At 39.0% G+C, this 18,689-nt stretch overlaps 1 protein-coding gene across 1 annotated transcript in view; it reads right to left on the bottom strand.

Moving 5' to 3' along the window:
* The window catches only part of snx29 (sorting nexin 29), a 109,999-nt gene that overhangs the window by 15,205 nt on the left and 76,105 nt on the right, over window positions 1–18,689 (bottom strand). Inside the window, exon 19 of the mRNA XM_018738845.2 lies at window positions 13,683–13,823. Coding sequence (XP_018594361.1) covers window positions 13,683–13,823 — 141 coding nt within the window. The remainder of the gene's footprint in view (window positions 1–13,682; window positions 13,824–18,689) is intronic.

Here is an 18,689-nt window from a genome sequence, read left to right as displayed (position 1 = left end):
ACATTCTTATTAAAATGTGCATATGTATCATCCTGGTTTCAATATCATAAGGGAAGTGCATTAATGCATACTGTTACAAAATACACAAAAACATTTACTCAACACCCCCCCCCCCCAAAGCAACTTACAATGATAAGGCATGTACAACTATTTGGCCATTTATAGAGCTGGGTAATTTCACTAGAGCAATTTAGGGTAAGCGCCATTCTCAAGGGTACTACAGCAGGAGTTGGGAATCAAACCTGCAGCCTTTGGGTCCCAAGGCAGTAGCTCTTACCACTACACTACCAGCTGCACACTACCAGAAATGCAGTTTTGACATTGCTCATTAGACACGCTCAGACAGTCAGTACATTGGTGATTGGTTGGACAAAGGTTTCTGAGATCAAACTGAAAGCAATGGACCCTCAGAACATGTGTTGAGCAATAAAGGTAAGGGGTGAAGGGACAAAAAATGAGAGTAAATGACTAAAACTCCAGTCAACAGTCAAAACTGTGGAAAAACTCAGTAGTGTGACAGTTCTCTACAGGACTTTTCAGTGCAACACTGAAATTACAGTATAATGAAGGACAATGAGCAATCCATGAAATGCATACTCTTGGTTTTCACCGAGATCATAGTGCAGTACTAAATTACATGACTGCTGTAAGGGATATTCTTAATGTTTATTAGACTTTTGTGAGCTGATATCTTCATCAAAGGCTAAATGCTCCGTAACCTAAACAATTTTTTCAATGATTAACCCATTTATACAGCAGGGTATTCTTACTGGAGCATTTCTGTGGAAGTACTATGCTCAAGGGTAGTGTAGCAGGAGCAGGGATTTAAACCTCAAACCTTCTTACCCACTGTGCCAGTTTCTGGCCCACTAGTAATGTTTACGATACAGCAGGCTGTTTGAAAAGTATTCAGACCGTGTTCGTACACAGAAGTTAATTCAAAAGAAGAGTGTTAGAAACAGTCCTCAGACACAAGGGACTAAAAAGAGATACCACGAATAAACGTTTAAGCAGTCTACCAAAAGTCAAGAGTAGCTATGAGCGCTGCTTTAATTCATTAAGTTTTCAGAAAGGTGCAGACAGCTCTTTGCGGTAAGGAGCAGTACTGTGATCTACCATTCAGACACAGGAATGCTGGAAATGCTCCATGTGTGCATTGACACGTGCCACTCCTAACCAGAAGTGGGCAGAAAAAAGACAACTACAAGAACTGAGCGGAGCTGATAAATACATCAGTGAAAAATTACTACCCATGAGAAGATGCCTTTAGCAAAGCATCCAGTCCATCCCACAGGCAGAGCTCACCGTCTTGTTTAGCAAGCCTCCTGTCCTCGTTTGTTCCCTGCCTCCTCTTCTCAGCCAGCTCAGTAACTCCTTGTTAAGTCGTCCATCTGAGCCCGAGGCATCAGTGTATATAAAAGCGGAATTCAGCACTCATTTCATTCCCCCATCTTCACTGTTTCTTTGCGGTTAAAATGAACTTTGGGAAATAAAAGCAGTGATATTTTTCCAGGTAATGCACATTGGAAGCTATTGGATTCCCACATCTCGGCGTTTGCAGGTTGGTGACATTCATCACAGAAAGTGTCAGTTATTACAAATAATTTGCCAAGATAGAAGAAGTGGTAAGTGAAAAAGTAAGGCTATATATACAGATGAAACTCAAACTCTGCGACGTAAGCTCTGTAATGCATTTTCCATAGCTTGAAATTCCATTTCTGTGGAGGCTTAAATTCACTGAATTAGAGAAGAAAAATGCAATGTGCACAGGGCTTCTGGCTTCTGTGCATTACCAATAATTTAAAATGATAAATTATCCTAAACATCCATATTATAATGAAAGAATCTAAGACTGGTTGGGGTGGGGAAGTTAATATTTTCTGAGATTTTTTTTATTCTGTTTGCTGGTATACAGTATGTGTTGGTATGAGTGCATAATTCTAAGCCAACGACACAATACAGGAAAAGTCCCACCAACTTCAGCAAAGGTTATGTTGGAGATGGACAAGAAAAGTCAGAAAATTGGTTTGTGGGGGGGAGGAAAATTGCTGAAGTTGCCCAATTCTGATTTCTGAGCTCAACGCATGACCCGGCATTGGACAAGCGGTTATAACTGAGGAATGGACGGAAGTGTTAAAGAGTCTGTTTCTTCTCTTTTTTTAATTTAAGCTTAAACTAAGGTTTTCACAGAGCCTAATAAACACAGGGAAATCATATTACATAACTTTTATTCATTGTGAATTTGTGGGAAAACTGACATTGGAGTGACAAAAAAAAAAAAGAGTTTGAAAAACACTTCCCCATTGTATTCATAAAGCAATAATTCAAGGTAGATGCAAATAATCGGCCATGTCTCAACATAACTTCCAGTAGCTTTATTAAGTCAAGAATTTCAGTATTATAGTCAATAGTATAACGTTATGTTCATGCAACTCAAAAAAATTAGCTGTACAAGGCTGTTTCCACAAATAACCAGGACACCACAAGTCCACAGCATGATGCGTCTTCACTGACAGAACTGGCTCCTACACCACTGCACATTTCTATTGTTTAGTTTTTGACATCACTGATGGATTTCAACAGTCTATTAATTTATGTTACTGAAACAAAAACTGAAAAAGATCAATTCATCTCTAATTCATCTCTAATAACTTCCTACTCAATGTGGCTTTCAAGGGAGCTGATTGGGTGTTCAGATTCAAGTAGTGAGCTTGCAAAACAGAATGCGCTTCCATTAGTATCTGTTCGTACAGTTTGATGTAGTTTGCAGACGAATGGGCATCACGGTAACAGTAAGCAGAGTGCAAGCTGTAGCTGTCAGTAACCACTTTCAGTATACAATTTAACTGGGTCAAGCGTGTGCTTAGACACAGGCTCCATTGGTTGCATGCTTGTTTTTGGAAGCTCTTCAGGACCAGCAGGAAGCAAGGTTTTGTTCTCAGCATGGAAAGCTTTGGTTCTGCAAAGATCTGAATATCTAACAGACATAACTGCCAGGCTACAAGCAGAATGCAGATAAAGTGATACAATTCTAAATAACAGTTCTAACTTAAGTAGTATACTGGGAGAGTATCAACTGTTTCAAAGAATCTTGCACGGTGTTTTATTTTTACTATTTTTTTTTCGAGAATATAGGTTAAGTAATTCTGCTCAAGGGTACTACAAGAAGGCCCTTCATGGGATGGGAACCATCTGGTACCAGTTCACATCCTTAATCACTACACTGTTTGCTGCCTTGGCTTGCTAATACATGAAATATGTTGTTTGCATGCATCTTATTTAACTAGATATTAGGTTTGGGAGGGAAAAACTATATTTTTTTCCTCTCATAACCTTGTGTCAACACTGTGAGAGAGAGAGAGAGAGAGAGAGAGAGAGAGAGAGAGAGAGAGAGAGAGAGAGAGAGAGAGAGAGAGAGAGAGAGAGAGAGAGAGAGAGAGAGAGAGAGAGAGAGAGAGAGAGAGAGAGAGATGGGCGGTACAGTGGTGCAGCAGGAAGCACCGCTGACTCACAGCCCCTGGGTGGTGTGCATGCAGGTGGGTTCAATCCCTGCTCAGTGGGCATGAAGTATGTATGTTCTCCCTGTGTTTTCGTGCACTTCCTCCCATAGCCCAAAGACATGCTATCAAGTGAACATGTGACTCGAAATGACTCTTTATGTGAGTGCATGAGAGCGTGTGTTTCCCTAGTGTATAAATGAGTGATTTACTAAGTAGTGTACTGTAGTCTATGTAGCATTATACGTCACCTTGGGTAAAAAGGTGTGGGCTAAATACTACTAAGTGTTCATTGGAAGTTGCTTTGGAAAAAACATCTGTTAAATGAATAAATTTAAAAGATTTTTTTCAGTTTGGTGATAGTATTTGTACTATTATTAACACTGTGGTGATAGTAATACATTTTGTCCTAAATTGCTTGAATTGCACATTTCAAATCACATTAAAGTGAACACATTAGCTGCAGAACTTTGAAGTTTTTGATTTTGTTAAATGGAAATGGGAGGGAGGGACTTTTTGCAGTTAGAGAAACTGCTTCAGGTGTAATTTTTTCCTTACAAATAAGCCATTTATTTCATTATTTAAGAAACTTAAATAAATAAGATTAATTTAGACCAACGCCCAAGAACTACAGTGTTTGTGTTCATTGTAATCAAAGATATGGTCAAAAAAGAAAATTGCTTATGTTTTCATCAATAAATATTCAAGATTTGATTAAGGCCATTCATTTAATGAACTACTCAGTCTAGATCAGTTTCAATAAAAACCAATATTCATAATGCAGAGAACCGCCAAGACCTGGTATCGCCAGTACAGACAACCTGTGATGAGATGCTTAGTAGCAAATTACATTTGAAAAATTAAAAACAAGTTCAAAGTAAAAATGACCGAAGTACTGAAGCTTTTTAATAAGTCTTGTGTCTTTTAATTATGTCTTAATTATGTCCTTAGTAATATGACTCAACCATTTTCCACATTCAAATTGAAAAACAATGTAGTATCTGAATACGCTGCAAAATTGAATTGCAAAACCTTGAAGAGTACTTCATGAAAAATCATACAACTACAGAATCATGACATGAGTGCTACAATGCCATTGTATTGCGAGACTCTCATGGCAACTAGCTATACCCTGGCAATTTATGTAACTTTCTCTCAGTTTTAATAACTAAGGTTTACCACATAATTTAATTGGACATTTTTGCCCATAGTCTACTAATAACCTGTGCAAAATACATTCTGCAGTTCTTGATGACAAAATGCATTTGTAAAAATCTGTTACTATATATGCAAAAAATAACGCGGATATTGGAAGCTTTCTCAAACTAACGCAATCCATCCAGGTCCAGGGAGGGCTTTAATGAATTGCTCCACTATAGCCCGGTGAGAGGGGGAAAGAAAAACTACAGATTACAGACACATTCATCCCCCACACATTATGGTCATGAACAACGAATAATCGGTATGCTATCTCGTCAAAACATATACCATTTTGTCATACAATGAGTTTACACTGTAAATTCAATACAACATTTTTGCATATTACACAATCATTCCACTTCCACAGATTCGCTTTGTGCAATCCTTGTCGTCTCTCATTTGTATGTTGCTTTTGGAGAACAGTGTCCAAATGACTAAATATAAATGTGATCATGACAAAGGTGCAACAGGCAGTACAACTCTACACGCAAAGGGTGAATGACAACACAACACCCATCTCTTTTTATCGGTTCAGAGTAGTCATTCAATGCAGCAAAATAACATGGAACAAAAACTTTTGGGAACATTTTGAAAAAATTATAGAGCACAGTTAATTCAACAATATACAGAATCTTAATTATGCTTAGTTTAAGACAACGTGGGAGAAGAATATCTGGTCGTATTGAGAAACATTTGAAAAAGTAGATTCATTATTATTATTATTATGAAAATGTCTCTGTCCAGCGTAACATACATCATGTCTCATACCTTCTACTTCAGTGAAAAACTGTGCACTATCACAACACTGTACCAGACAGGCAGTTATTTAATGAATGAATGAAGGACATTAAAAAACACGCTACAAACAATACTTTTTATTACAATTATTATTAAATATGTTGGTGCTGTCACCGTCATGCATAAAAAAAATACCTTATATTTTGGTTTTCTGATTCATGTCACAGGCATTATTCATCCAGGAACCTACAGTATTTTATTCCCCCTCACAGGACTGGTAATTCTATCCCGTTACAACGGGGAATTCGCCGGGGTGATTTCAAGGAAAAAATTAACCACGTTAGGCGAGGGATCGGTCTACTTACGCAAAAAAACATTACAATTACATAAGGATTAAATTTGTTAAGAACTACGACCACTTGACTCAGGAGCTTACATTTATTCATTTAAGTGACAGCTTTTCTCTAAAGTGACTTACAATGTCAAGGATACAATTGTTGTTGTTGCAATCTTACAATTATTTACCCATTTATACAGCTGGGTAATTTTACTGGAGCAATTTTTATGGTAAGTACCTTGCTCAAGTGTACTATAGCCGGAGGTGGGGGATCGAACCTGCAACCTTTAGGTCCAAAGGCAGTAACTACAACCACTACGCTACCAGCTGTAATCCATAAAACAAGCATGGGAAAAAGTAAACAACAGAGGAAAGAGCGTGAGCTGGGTATGAATCATTTAATATCACCCATAATCTAAAATGAGGCAATGTACAAATTTTTAGGCTACATTTTCCTCTCTGCGAAGAAAAGTTTTAAGAGGTATAATTCTAAAACAGATTAATGCCCATACATCAGACATACAAGCAACGGCTGTATTGAGCTACACATTGAAAACACCACCATAGTTTATCAGTTCATATTTTGTAACCAAAAAAAAATAATCACCACATGAAAGATATTTAATACTAAACCATTCTTAAAAAGCAGAAACATTTACATTTATCTATTTAAAAATAGGGGGGCACGGTGGCGCAGTGGGTTGGACCATGGTCCTGCTCTCCGGTGGGTCTGGGGTTCAAGTCCTGCTTGGGGTGCCTTGCGACGGACTGGCGTCCCGTCCTCGGTGTGTCCCCTCCCCCTCCGGCCTTGCGCCCTGTGTTACCGGGTGGGCTCTGGTTCCCCGTGACCCCGTATGGGACAAGCGGTTCTGAAAATGTGTGTGTGTGTGTGTGTGTGTGTATTTAAAAATAAAATGTAATATTTTTCAAAAAGCTCAGAGCATGTTATTTTATCCCACAAAGAATTATCTTAGGATAAGGCCTGTAAATGGACAGCGATTTAAAATGAAACTAAAGTGAAATGATAAACTGTATAAATTCAGAGAAAAAGTTTTCATCAGCAACAGGAAAGTGCTGAAATTTGTAAAATTTCCCAACCTTGAGTACGAGTGACCTGCTTGGCTTTTGAAGAAACCGAGGATGACTTTCCGATGTTAACGTTTCGGCTAAACAATAACAACGAACTTAGTAACAGACAGACTAATCTCTCAGTAGAGACACGCAGGCCCCTTTGATGTCATCATCCTCCTGTCCAAAGTAGTCCGCCTCGATTCGTGAGGCACGCCGAGAAACAGTTAGCATGTTTTCTGCACGAGCCCTTGACTAATCAGCTGTTTACGAGCTGTCAGGATAAGTGAGCACAGAGGGGCCGGACACGGAGTTGACGGGCAGTGCTGCGGACCGCGATAAACTGGCAACATTAGGAAGTCGGCATTAGAACCCCATCTTTGTGTTGTCAGAAAGGATGATAATACTAAAAGGTGGATACCTAACACTGTCTCTTTACTGCACATGATTTCCATGGAAATATGAAAGCAAAGGGTCACTGTGTTAAGAACTGTAAGAAACTTGAATAAATGGCTGCCAATATTAAGATAAACACATTATCACTGCAGTTAAGGGCATTACTGTTTCCAGGGTACTTCACGGCTTGCATGTGTCAAATAAATATTTCATTCATGATCAAGAGCTCTATGACACAATATTTTAAAGAACCATGAAAGACTCCTTGGTCTCTAATTACTTTTGTCCTCAAATGTCAGTGATGAAGATCGGCAAGACAGAGATCAGCAAGCTCTTAAGCCCAGATCTTGTATGACAGCTTCCGTTTCATCCCTGAGAAAGGCACCACTTTCCGTGGCACAGCATGGTGATTGATGGGTTTTTTTTTTTTTCTATGCTCCATTTTTCCTGCCCCTGCTCTATGAACACATAATAGGTCATCATTTTCATTCCTCCTCCATTATTCTCATGGCATGTAACAGAAACGTGCAAGAAAACATACTCTAGAGGCAGTATTTAGAACTAGACACAATCACAGCCCATTTAACATTATATGCGATCAATGAACTCACACTTTCAAGACTACGCCATTTTGGCCATGTTCACTAATGAATACTTTGGAATACTTCCAGGGGTGGGCGTGGCCACGTTCCTGCATGCTGCAAATATCGCAGGTTTTCTTTTTTCTTTTTTTTTAAAAAAAAAAAACTCATTTTGCAACATATTACCATTTCCCAGGTGTTTAACTACAGTTATACCAGTCATAGGGCTTCACATCAACGGAGAAGTACAGTTAACGGTTGATCTTTGTTCCCTCACCTGGACGTTAACCAGGCAATGATGGTATTCTTTCAGCCAGCCGTGGGTAATACAATACATATTTAAATTCTAAGTTGAGATGAAAAGGACAACAGATTAAAGGTCACTGACAGGAGGTACACATAACTCATTTAAATATTTAAAAGTACTTGGTACACTTTATATTTATCCATTTAGCAGATGTTTTTCTCCAAAACAATGTACAGCAGAAGTGATTTAAGTATAAAGAATGTAAAACTTCAAAGTCATTGTACAAACAATTTCTTCACAATAAAAACCTCTTGTATCAATATCAGTGTTTTGCTTTTCTGGAAAAGAGTTCTATGTCCATAAATTGTCTAAGTATGGTACTGCTGATTTTGTGTATGCACTACAGCAAAAATAGGTAACTATGAATCAGCGCATGTGTACAAATATAAAATCAAAGTAATTCTAGTTAGGGGTGCCTTAAATCATTATAAAACAAAGAATACAAAATGACTCATTTTAATAAAAAAGTAAGGAAAATTGTAAGACATTTGCCTTTTTGCACAAAATTTTATGGGCCTTCATTTTTGGATTGATTGAGTGTGCCTGGCCATTCATCAGCATTCCTTCAGTTACCATTAATTTACAGTGCACTCATGTAAATGAGCTTGTGTAGCAATAGCCTAGGTACATACTGTGCAATAACCACTGAGGAAATCAACCAGCAACAGAGTTAGTGTGTTTTGACAGAGAAGCTTCACAAAATTGTTAAAAGGCTGCAGTACAAAAGACTGAACACCATGAGCCCAGAAGTTATGAGACTAGCGTTTTTGTTTTTCTAGGATTCATTTTTCCAGACATATAGGTTAAACAATGTCCAGTTCATATCCAACACACTTGTATTAAAGTCAAGGCTATCGTATGTAAACTGAAAATGTCACCTGTTCCAACACCTTAGCGTGCCTACAGAGCAAATCCATGCTCTTCCTTTCAAGATGGAAAAACAAACTAGAAAAAGAACTTTTTACTTAGAGGGCTGCTCTTCACCTGACAAAAGCATAACAATGCCATCCCTGCAAAATGCTTCTTATGAGCAGCAAAAAAGCAAACCAGAGGAAATAATGATAGCATAAGAAACAACATGACAGCAAAGCGATTACGAGCAAAATCCATGCTGCCATCAAATCCCTGGTGCTTCTCGTTTTGACTTTAAAAACCCATTTTCTTTCTCAGTTGCTTTCTCGCTTTAATATTGCCCTTCAGGCGCCGGAGTTAGAATTCTCTGCTTGTCAAAGTTTCTCTTAAACTTCTCGAGCTACATTAGTTCCGCAATCAGGGGCTGTTTGAGGCAGCTGAAAATAAACTGTACACCACGCAAGCCTTCGCTTTTGGTAACAGTAAAGGAACCGAGATGTCCCTCAACTCGCAATTGAGATAAACCATACACACACAAACACACACACTTGACACCTGCGCACTTCAACACGTTGCATTGAATGTAACAATAAGATGATTACATTATTCTTTACAAGCTAGTAAAATATCACACTGCTCTACTACATAAGTAAAAGTTTATCTGAAAAGTCTAGGAAGAAAATGTTTAACCTATATTACACATATTAAACCTACTTTCAAGATCTACTGTAAAAACAACAATTTTTTAATTAAACACCTTGGTGTAGAAGTTTAAATAATAATTGATTTTAAAAAACAACAGCTAAATCCTTCACCTAGTCCAAAACCTGGTCTGGACTCCGATCATATTCAGAGACTGTGTTAAGTAACAGTGAAAACCAGGAAAAAACAAAAAAGCAGTTCACAGATCTATCCTGTACATGTCAGTTTTGGTCCCAGATACTTTCTTTTCCCTGAGCTTAACTGGGATCTTCAAATGAACTGTCAATGTGGCTTGACATCTACTTTGTGAGCCATTCTCCTAAGTGTGATTAAACTGATAAAATGGCATATGCTCAAGTTTGTTTGAGCCTCTAAATGAGTCAAAAGTTTGAGTACACTTTCAGATAACTAATTTTTCTATTTTTTCCCCCCCACAAGCCCTTTGGTTTACAAGTTTTATCAGGTAACAAGGAACCATGGCTCCTCAGCTCTTCTACAGCAGTAACCAGAGGTCACCTGCTTTGACTTCACTTTTCTGTTAACTTCAACCCATAGAGCAAAGGTTGAACAAGTGAACAGACACTGTTCAGCAGTACTGTTTAAAGCACCGTGCTTCTAGCTAAGGACCACCACCACCACCACAGAACCACAAGCATACTGAATCTCAGGTAGAAAATGTCCTGGGAGACAACGTGAGAATGAAACACAAGGTCTTTCATTAAGATGGAGGAGAAACTGAAAAATGCCTACGAACATGTTTCTGAACGCGGTACATCCATCTTGCAATATGCCAGCACCACTTCTCATTCCTATAGGGATCAGCCTACGTTTGGGACAGGATTTTGGTCTGCAGGTATTGGCCGTGGAAAGGTCGTATGAGATCTGGATGCCCGCCATTGGGTCGCATACATTACACTCAATTAACAATGTGATATATCACCTGCTATTTGTTAGTCCTTGAAGAAAAATCAACCCTCCAAGTTTATTATTTCAAACACAGAAAAAATTCTCTGGTCAGTGTAACATTGCTGTCAGAAGATTAACAGCAGAACAATAGAACTCTGGGTTGGCAATGGACTATGAACCCAGTGTCAGAGTGTAAACAAACAAAGGAAATAGGCAACACCGAATTTAATTGTAAAGTTAAGACTTAATAATTAAAGTCTTTGACATGAAAAAAGCTGTTAGCTTACGTCGTATCTCATGCAGCAAAACACAGAGCATAGCTACAAGTACTGAGGTGTTGTTCAGAGACCCTTTCAAAAAACAATGCCCTTCAAAAAGTGTCCACTGGGCACAGCATAGGTTTACCACCGTATGTTTCATTTTCCCATGCAACTGCAACTGGCAAAATACCATTCAAAGACAAAAAAAGATTGGGCTTATTTACAATAAACCAAATAAGACTTGAGGAGGCCAGCTGGCCGTTACAGAAGGACCCCATGCTGACTGAAAATGATGACCAACCACCATGATGGACGTGACATACCTTGCTGAACTGGGAAATCACACTACCATACAGCAATGATGCCATTGCTACCTGTGATCTGATTTAGAAGTCCTATTTAATCTAGAATGTCCAGGAAGGGTGGGGAGCCACTGGCACTTCGACCCCCGAGGATTTTTTTTTCCTCTTGCGACTTTCAGTTGGAGTTTTTTTGTTCCTTTCCTCTGTGGCCAGTAGGCATACTTATAGCTTTATAAAAGCATTGGTAATGTATTAGAAGAGGGTGTGGTGGCGCAGTGGGTTGGACCAGGTCCTGCTCTCCAGTGGGGCTAGCGTTCGAGTCCCGCTTGGGGTGCCTTGCAACGGACTGGCGTCCCGTCCTGGGTGTGTCCCCTCCCCCTCCAGCCTTACGCCCTGTGTTGCCGGGTAGGCTCCGGCTCTCCGCGACCCCGTATGGGACAAGCGGTTCAGAAAATGTGTGTGTATGTGTCAGATAATGTATTACTCTAGTTCTGCAGTCAACTATGCTAGTCTGTAGTCTACTGTCCTCTTTGTTTCCTTGTCTGATGTATTTGTTTCTTTGCCCTATGCCTGTGTTCAAGTGCTCTATGTCACTGCGTGAGAAGAGCGCTCTACAAAAATAAATTGAATTGAATTTATTCATCTCTGAAACAACTACCGACATATGACACTTATCAGCACTAACAATAACAAACTGAGAAGACATATAGTATGTGGCCTGTACATCATAACAAACCATGTGGAAACATTAAGCAGCAGGTCTTTGTGTCAACAGCCAATTGACCACCTTCTGATAGCCACACTGGGACCAAACAAGGACAACAGGCAACAATCTGCAAGCAAGGCAAGACCAAAGTTATGGTTTAAATTCTGCTTCAGGTTTGCGGATGCATCCTTACTTTTTGCCTTCCTATTTCATTCCTTCTCCAGTTGCTTATAATATAGCTTGTTCATTCACATAAATTACTTTATGTTTTGTTTACTCTTAATCACATCTTAATCATCTTTATCTTCTGTTCTTCATGTAGGATTCCTACTTTATGTATCTTTACAATATCACGGTATGACCCTAACCATAATTTATTTTAATCACCACATGCTACTCTGGATTATACAAATGTTATGGTATTACTCTCATATGATCATAACAAGCACACATTATTTTAAAATCCACTATATCAACTATATACCCTACGTTCAAATCAGAAGCGTCTCTTTTACTGTGTGCAAACAAAGTTTGCTCTCTAGCTTCCTCCCAGCCGCCAAACTTTCCGTGATGAGACAAAAATAGACCAGCGTGCCCAGGAAGTCCTAAGGAACCAATCTGAAGAGCAGCTGCCTTTATAATCACAGAGTGAACAATGTCAAAGCAAAAACATAAAGCTTTGAGTGCAGGTTGCTATTTTGGGGACAATATGAACATTGTGTAAAAGTGTTTGCTGATGACAAAATACTGTAGACACATCAGCTTTGATTTATAAAAATACATCTCATTTTCTAAAAATACAACTAATTTTAAGCCAAACGTATAAATCTGGTACAAAAACAGTTATGCAAACAAACATTTTAATTAGCTGTGCTAAATAACATCCACAGCTAAAGCAATATTTAGCTATATGATAAAACTGAGTGCTCTTAAGGCTGCTGAGTTTTGAAGGTTGAAGTCATCAGAAAGAAAAAAGAAGAGCTGCCTTAGTTGTTTGTCTATTGCACAGTGTACATACAACTTCAATGTATAGCTGTTTGGAAGAGGCTGCCAGCTCAGTAATAAGGTGGATTAGACACTACAAGAGGGCAGGCACCCAAAGAGCGTAGGTGACAATTTATTTAATCTCATATGTCCCCAGTACATTTAATGGATCATTTCATCCTCCCCCGTGTGAACACATATGCATACGCATGAATGCATGCAAGACTGGTCTACTGTGCAACCTAGATTATTGTGGTGTATTCATAATCAAACAACATACTGCTAGGTAAAAATTTCCATCCAGGCGTTTTACATTAGTCCAGACATCTGAACATATTCTTGCAGAATTCTGCAACTTTTGAGCGGTGAAACAACTGAGAAGAGGAGAAACTTTAACTCCTGGGCTGGGAACACTGAGCATCCTCTAAAGTATAAATGGATCTCTCAGAGTTTTCACACAGACATAATTGATTTGCTACTTTGCAGGATATGTTGTGGATTAAGAATGAAACTGAATCAGCAGCTTTCCGTAGACTGACCTGATGTTGGTATGGATTACACACCTTTAAGGTATTACAGGTACAAATGAAATCGTTTTTTCCAGTTGCATTTTATGAAACTACTTGCTGCACTTGCATTTATTTGTCATTTTTATTCAAACTTTTTTTTTTTTTTAAATTCAAAAGTTTCATCTGAATTCCTTAGTCGGCTGTCATTTTCTTTGCAAAAACCTGTAACATGTTTTTGAAAGATGAAGAAAGGCAGAATGAAAGGAAAAAACTAAATTGTTAAGTACACAGCTTGCCAGTCACATAGAGCCCAAGAGATACCCTGGAGTTACAGTACCTTATTTCCAATGGCCTTCTTGGGAGGGAAACTGAAGGTATCGACCTGCGGGTATTGGGAGCGCAGGCGATTGTGCAGGTCTCGGAATTCAGCATACCGTCGGTATACATTCCACTCGTTATCCAGGATCCTGATGTACACCTACAGAGAAGGAAAACAAATCAACAAAAACTGTGGGAGCAGACATCTGTGAGTTATCCAGCTACTTCAACTGTGATGGAAAACTTGCTGCACAAAGCTTCGGGACAAACATTCCCAGATGGTAAACAGATGGGGATCTGCTAAATATATCAAAATAAAAACGGCTGTTTATTTTAGGTGATAATCACTATCAACATTTGTTTCATACTTTCAACATTTCCATTAGTTTCTGCCACTTTTTCAAAACGGTACACCTGACCACACGTGACTAATCTGATATTTACTGCTTTGCCTGAGCTTTCTTCCCACAAAGCAACATACAATTTTTAGCAACTTGGACAACTTGGTTTTTTACAGTTCAATTGTGTTTAACTTCCCTGTTCAAACTGCAGGGTCTGTAAAGCAGCCTTTAGATAATGTTTTTCATTGTGCCATCATGAGAGCATTTATTCTGAATCAGTGCAAGTGGGGCTCTGTGATGTTACTAAGAAGTAAAGCAGTGCACCCAAGCAGCCAAAATTATTAGCTAGAAAAACTTTTTTTGGGTTCAACTGGATATTATAACCAGTTCATTCCAGATTTTGCTAAGGTAGCCTCAGAGGAAGCTGCCTCTGCCTCTTTAAAGCTGGCAATATGCTCCAAAAACAAGATTTAGAGAGACCTTTCACTGTCCAGACCAATAGATCTGAGGGGGGAAACATCAGCAAACATCAGCAAACATCCTGTATCATAAATAAACAGCGGACCGTCGGCCGGGGAGAAGAAATACTTGGCTAAGCACATAAACTCGAGCCCATGCGTCAGCTGCTGGCTGTTATAACCCCTCTCCTTCCTGCTTGCACATCATGGTGGTCATCAACCGCTACACTCCAGCCAGACTGCCCTTCGCTCGTCTACTTCTGCTCGCTTGGTGGTCCGGCGCACGAAAAGTAAAGCACGGTGGTGCTCGGTTCTGGCTCCGTTCTGGTGGAATGACCTTCCCCTCCCACACAGAACTGCAGAAACTCTGTCTAAATTCAAGAAGGGTCTGAAAACTCACCTTTTCTGGACCCACTTCACCCAAGATCTCTCCAGCTCATGTGTAGTGTAAATGTTCAAGCACCGTAACTTCATGAGCATCTCCAGATTAGCCTTTATACAAACGCTACTTCGGCATTGTATGTGATTGTGTATCTTATATTATTTAAAAAAAAAAAAAAAACAAAAATGGTAGGAGGTTATCAGGATTCATCTATCCTGCGTTTTATGAACCTACTCGAGCGATGAACATCGGTGCATCAAGTGGAAGGTAACGAACTAGGTTTGCTTAAGAGTCGCATGTGCGCAGCCATGTCTCTTTCTCTTAATGTAATGTACAAATTGTATTTTTGCTGAGATGTATGTCGCTTTGGACAAAAGCATCTGCTAAATGAATGAATGCAAATATAAGACACAGAGGACTGTCACGGTGAAAAGATGAGCCGTGGCCCCAGACACTTAAGCACTGAGGAGGGTGTCATGTGAAACAGGCTGCTTATGGTGTATGAGCAGGACAAGATTCAGTACAGTGGACAGCATCAGAGCATGAAAGGAGCAGTGAAGAGACTTCCCCAAATTTGCTGGCACTTTCCTTGTTAAGCATGCCCATGAAAGAAGTGGGGAAAAAAAATGCACCTCTACAGTAACTTGGATTAAAATAAAAATGCCTCCAAATGAATACCAGACATTTACTTATTCAGGTCTGACTAAGTGGCTCTCCAAGTGATATTTACTCTGAGCATGAAAAGACTAAAACCTTTTTCGTTTTTGTTCCGGAGGCTGAAATCAAACCCTGTGTTTTTTTCATTTGAATTTTATCTAATTTGATACTTGTTTAATTAGAAAATAAAGGAGTCCGGTGTATAAGAACCAGAGCTTCTGTTTCTCTTATCACCTGTGTCACTGGTCCACCTGTTCCTGTCACAACCTAACTATACCATAAAATTCTTTACCTGATTTACCATTTTTATCACAGCAACCATGAAATCCATGAAATTTCATCACAGAAATCTCCACAAAAACCACAAAACAGGAGAGCATTTACACTCAATGGTGACGGAATCTTAGAAATAAAGAGTCACAATTACATTTTTTTAGCCACTTTGACTATGGATATTCTTTAAGTTCCTTTTATTTCCCCCAAAGTAAAGACCCTGCAACATAAAGCCATCTTTGCCATTTAGGTGGAAAAACAACTCTGTAGCATTGTTTCACGATCCTCTAAAAGAAGTAAGTATTAGCAGTTGAGTATTGCAACTTACAATAATAGCAGGACCACCTTTGTCTATGATCACTCAAGGGGAATGTGGAGAAGAATGGAATCAAACCCCTCCGTCAAACCCTCAAGCTAACGTGTGAACATGCTTTTAAGAAAAAGAAAAAAACTGTGAAAACATTTTACATTGCCTAAAGGAAGAAAATGCAATGCCTTATTTATTCCATTTTTCAAAGTGAAAAATGAATATGTTTCTATTAGCACGGGGTCCAAAACATAATGCAGTTCAGCAACCTCTGGGCGCATCAAAGAGGGATGAAAAAGGAAGAGTGGGTGTGGGAGACTCTCCAGGGAGGGTTAACCAGATGAAGAGCAGATTAAAGCACTATTCTCTATCATGAGCAGAGCCCCGATAACTCGCCTGGTAGAAACACGTGGGAGCGACCTGACCCGTGATCGCACTCGCGTGGAAAAGTGAGACGAGAGGGGAGCCACTGATACCGTATCTTCCTCCAGCGTTGATGACAGAAACATGACTTTGATACGACTGACATTTCAAACATGTATTGGTGGGAATAATACGACCAAAAATCCAAATTGCCGCCGGGTGAGTGGGTGTTATTAACTGTCATTTAGCCAGGATGATGGATGACCTAACTTCTGTTAGCAGCACAGCATGCAAAGGAGCTTTGCGACATCATTTAAATTGTCACTTTAAGCAGTTTAAGATAAATTCTGAACAAATTAGATATCATGTTTTGCAGACGGATTTGGGATTTCACAACAAACTTGACTTAACACCTTATCTGAAGCATATGAACAAGCCAAAACTCTTGGGTAACAATGTTTTCAAAATCTAATTCAGGATTATCTCAAACAGTCTATCACTTAGAAAAAGTTTGAATACTCTTACACTGATGAAAGACTGGTTCCCTCACCCCATATTCCACAGCAATCCCATCTCTATAGCCATTTTATTACCGAATTAAAACACAAGGAGGAGCAGCAGAGGAAAAATCCATGCAGGATACACACTGATTTTAGCCACAGACCAGTAACTGAAAATGCTAAACTATACATAATCTATCCACGCAACATATATTTGGGCACCATAGGTAAATTTGAGCACCATGAGTAAAACAGACTTGGAGTAATGTGGCACCAAGTCAGGGAAGAAAATAAAGGGTTACTATACTTTTATTGTGGGGGGTGTGGTGACGCAGTGGGTTGGACCGGGTCCTGCTCTCTGGTGGGTCTGGGGTTCGAGCCCTGCTTGGGGTGCCTTGCAATGGACTGGCGTGTGTCCCCTCCCCCTCCAGCCTATCGCCCTGTGTTGCCGGGTTAGACTCTGGCTTCCCACGACCCCGTATGGGACAAACGGTTTCAGATGGTGTGTGTATACTTTTAGTTTAGAATGCTCTTTTGGGCATTCAATTCAAAAAATAAAATCACTAATCAGTCTCTGGATGCCACTACAGGATAGTGTATACTATTAGACAGGATACAACACAACAGGATAGTCTATGCTATTAGAACTGGTCTAAGCTGGCCCAGTATTTAACAAAGGAATCCTTACAAAAAGCACAAAGCATATAAAGCATGAACAGCGCAGATGAAGGAAGACCAAAAACTTTAAAGTTGTTTCTTTTAAAAGCGATTCAAAACATGTAGGGCTGGCTGGGCTTTGATGAAGAGTCCTCCTTGTGTTACTGCATTGGGATCATTAAGGGGTTGTTTTTCAAATGTGATAAATATTTACAGGGGAAAGAAAGGCTGAAAACCAATGATTTGAAGCTTATAGATTTTAATACATCATAGCTACGAGGAAAACAGGGAAAACGCATGGTATAGAAAAGCTGACATAATCCAATTTCCTTTTTCATTACCCTGCATATTTATGGCAACAGATCATCTTCCAAAGAGCAGCATAAATCAAAAGCACAATTTCATAGCTACTGACAATCTAATAATGTACACAAGGCAATCTATAAAAATACTTTCACATATTATAATTGATACATTTAATTTATTCACATGAATATATTTGATAAATATCAAGAATGCATTCTAAAAGTTATTTGAGAAATCATTATTATTTGTTAGGGAGATGCTGTAATTTGAAGTTATTTGACCGTTTACACAGCTGAACAGTCTTTTAATGCAGGTTAAGTACAGTAGTTTGTGAAAGGTCCTAAAGCAGCTCCCATTAGTACTTTTTCCATATTCTGGTAACTTTGCATATTTAATCAAAACATTGCCTGCTGCGTACCCATTGAGAAAGAAATTACAATAAAAATGTTGAAAGCAGCAGAATCAATAGAGGACCTCTTGGATAATGGTACTTGATCATACCTCTGAAATATTTATACGTCTGATGTTTTGCCTTTGTTTTATATGTAGATATATTCTCAATTTCTGTGCCCCATTTCTGTTTCTATATTGCTGTGACTCAGTGCTACTTCTGTTGTTAATCAGCAAACAGTCAACAGCAACCTTAAAATCTCTGGACTTGAGCACATGCACTGTATTTTACTTGTCATTTAGTACTCTTCCACATGACCCTAGAAGTAGTATAAGTAAAGAGAAATAACAATAATATCAACAGTAAATGAAGAATTTTGCATTAAACTCCG

The sequence above is a fragment of the Scleropages formosus genome, chromosome 20, assembly GCF_900964775.1.
Source record: "Scleropages formosus chromosome 20, fSclFor1.1, whole genome shotgun sequence".
In the NCBI taxonomy this organism is placed as follows: Eukaryota; Metazoa; Chordata; class Actinopteri; order Osteoglossiformes; family Osteoglossidae; genus Scleropages; species Scleropages formosus.
The sequence above is the reverse complement of the archived record's forward strand: the minus strand, read 5'-3'. Positions and strand labels throughout refer to the sequence as shown.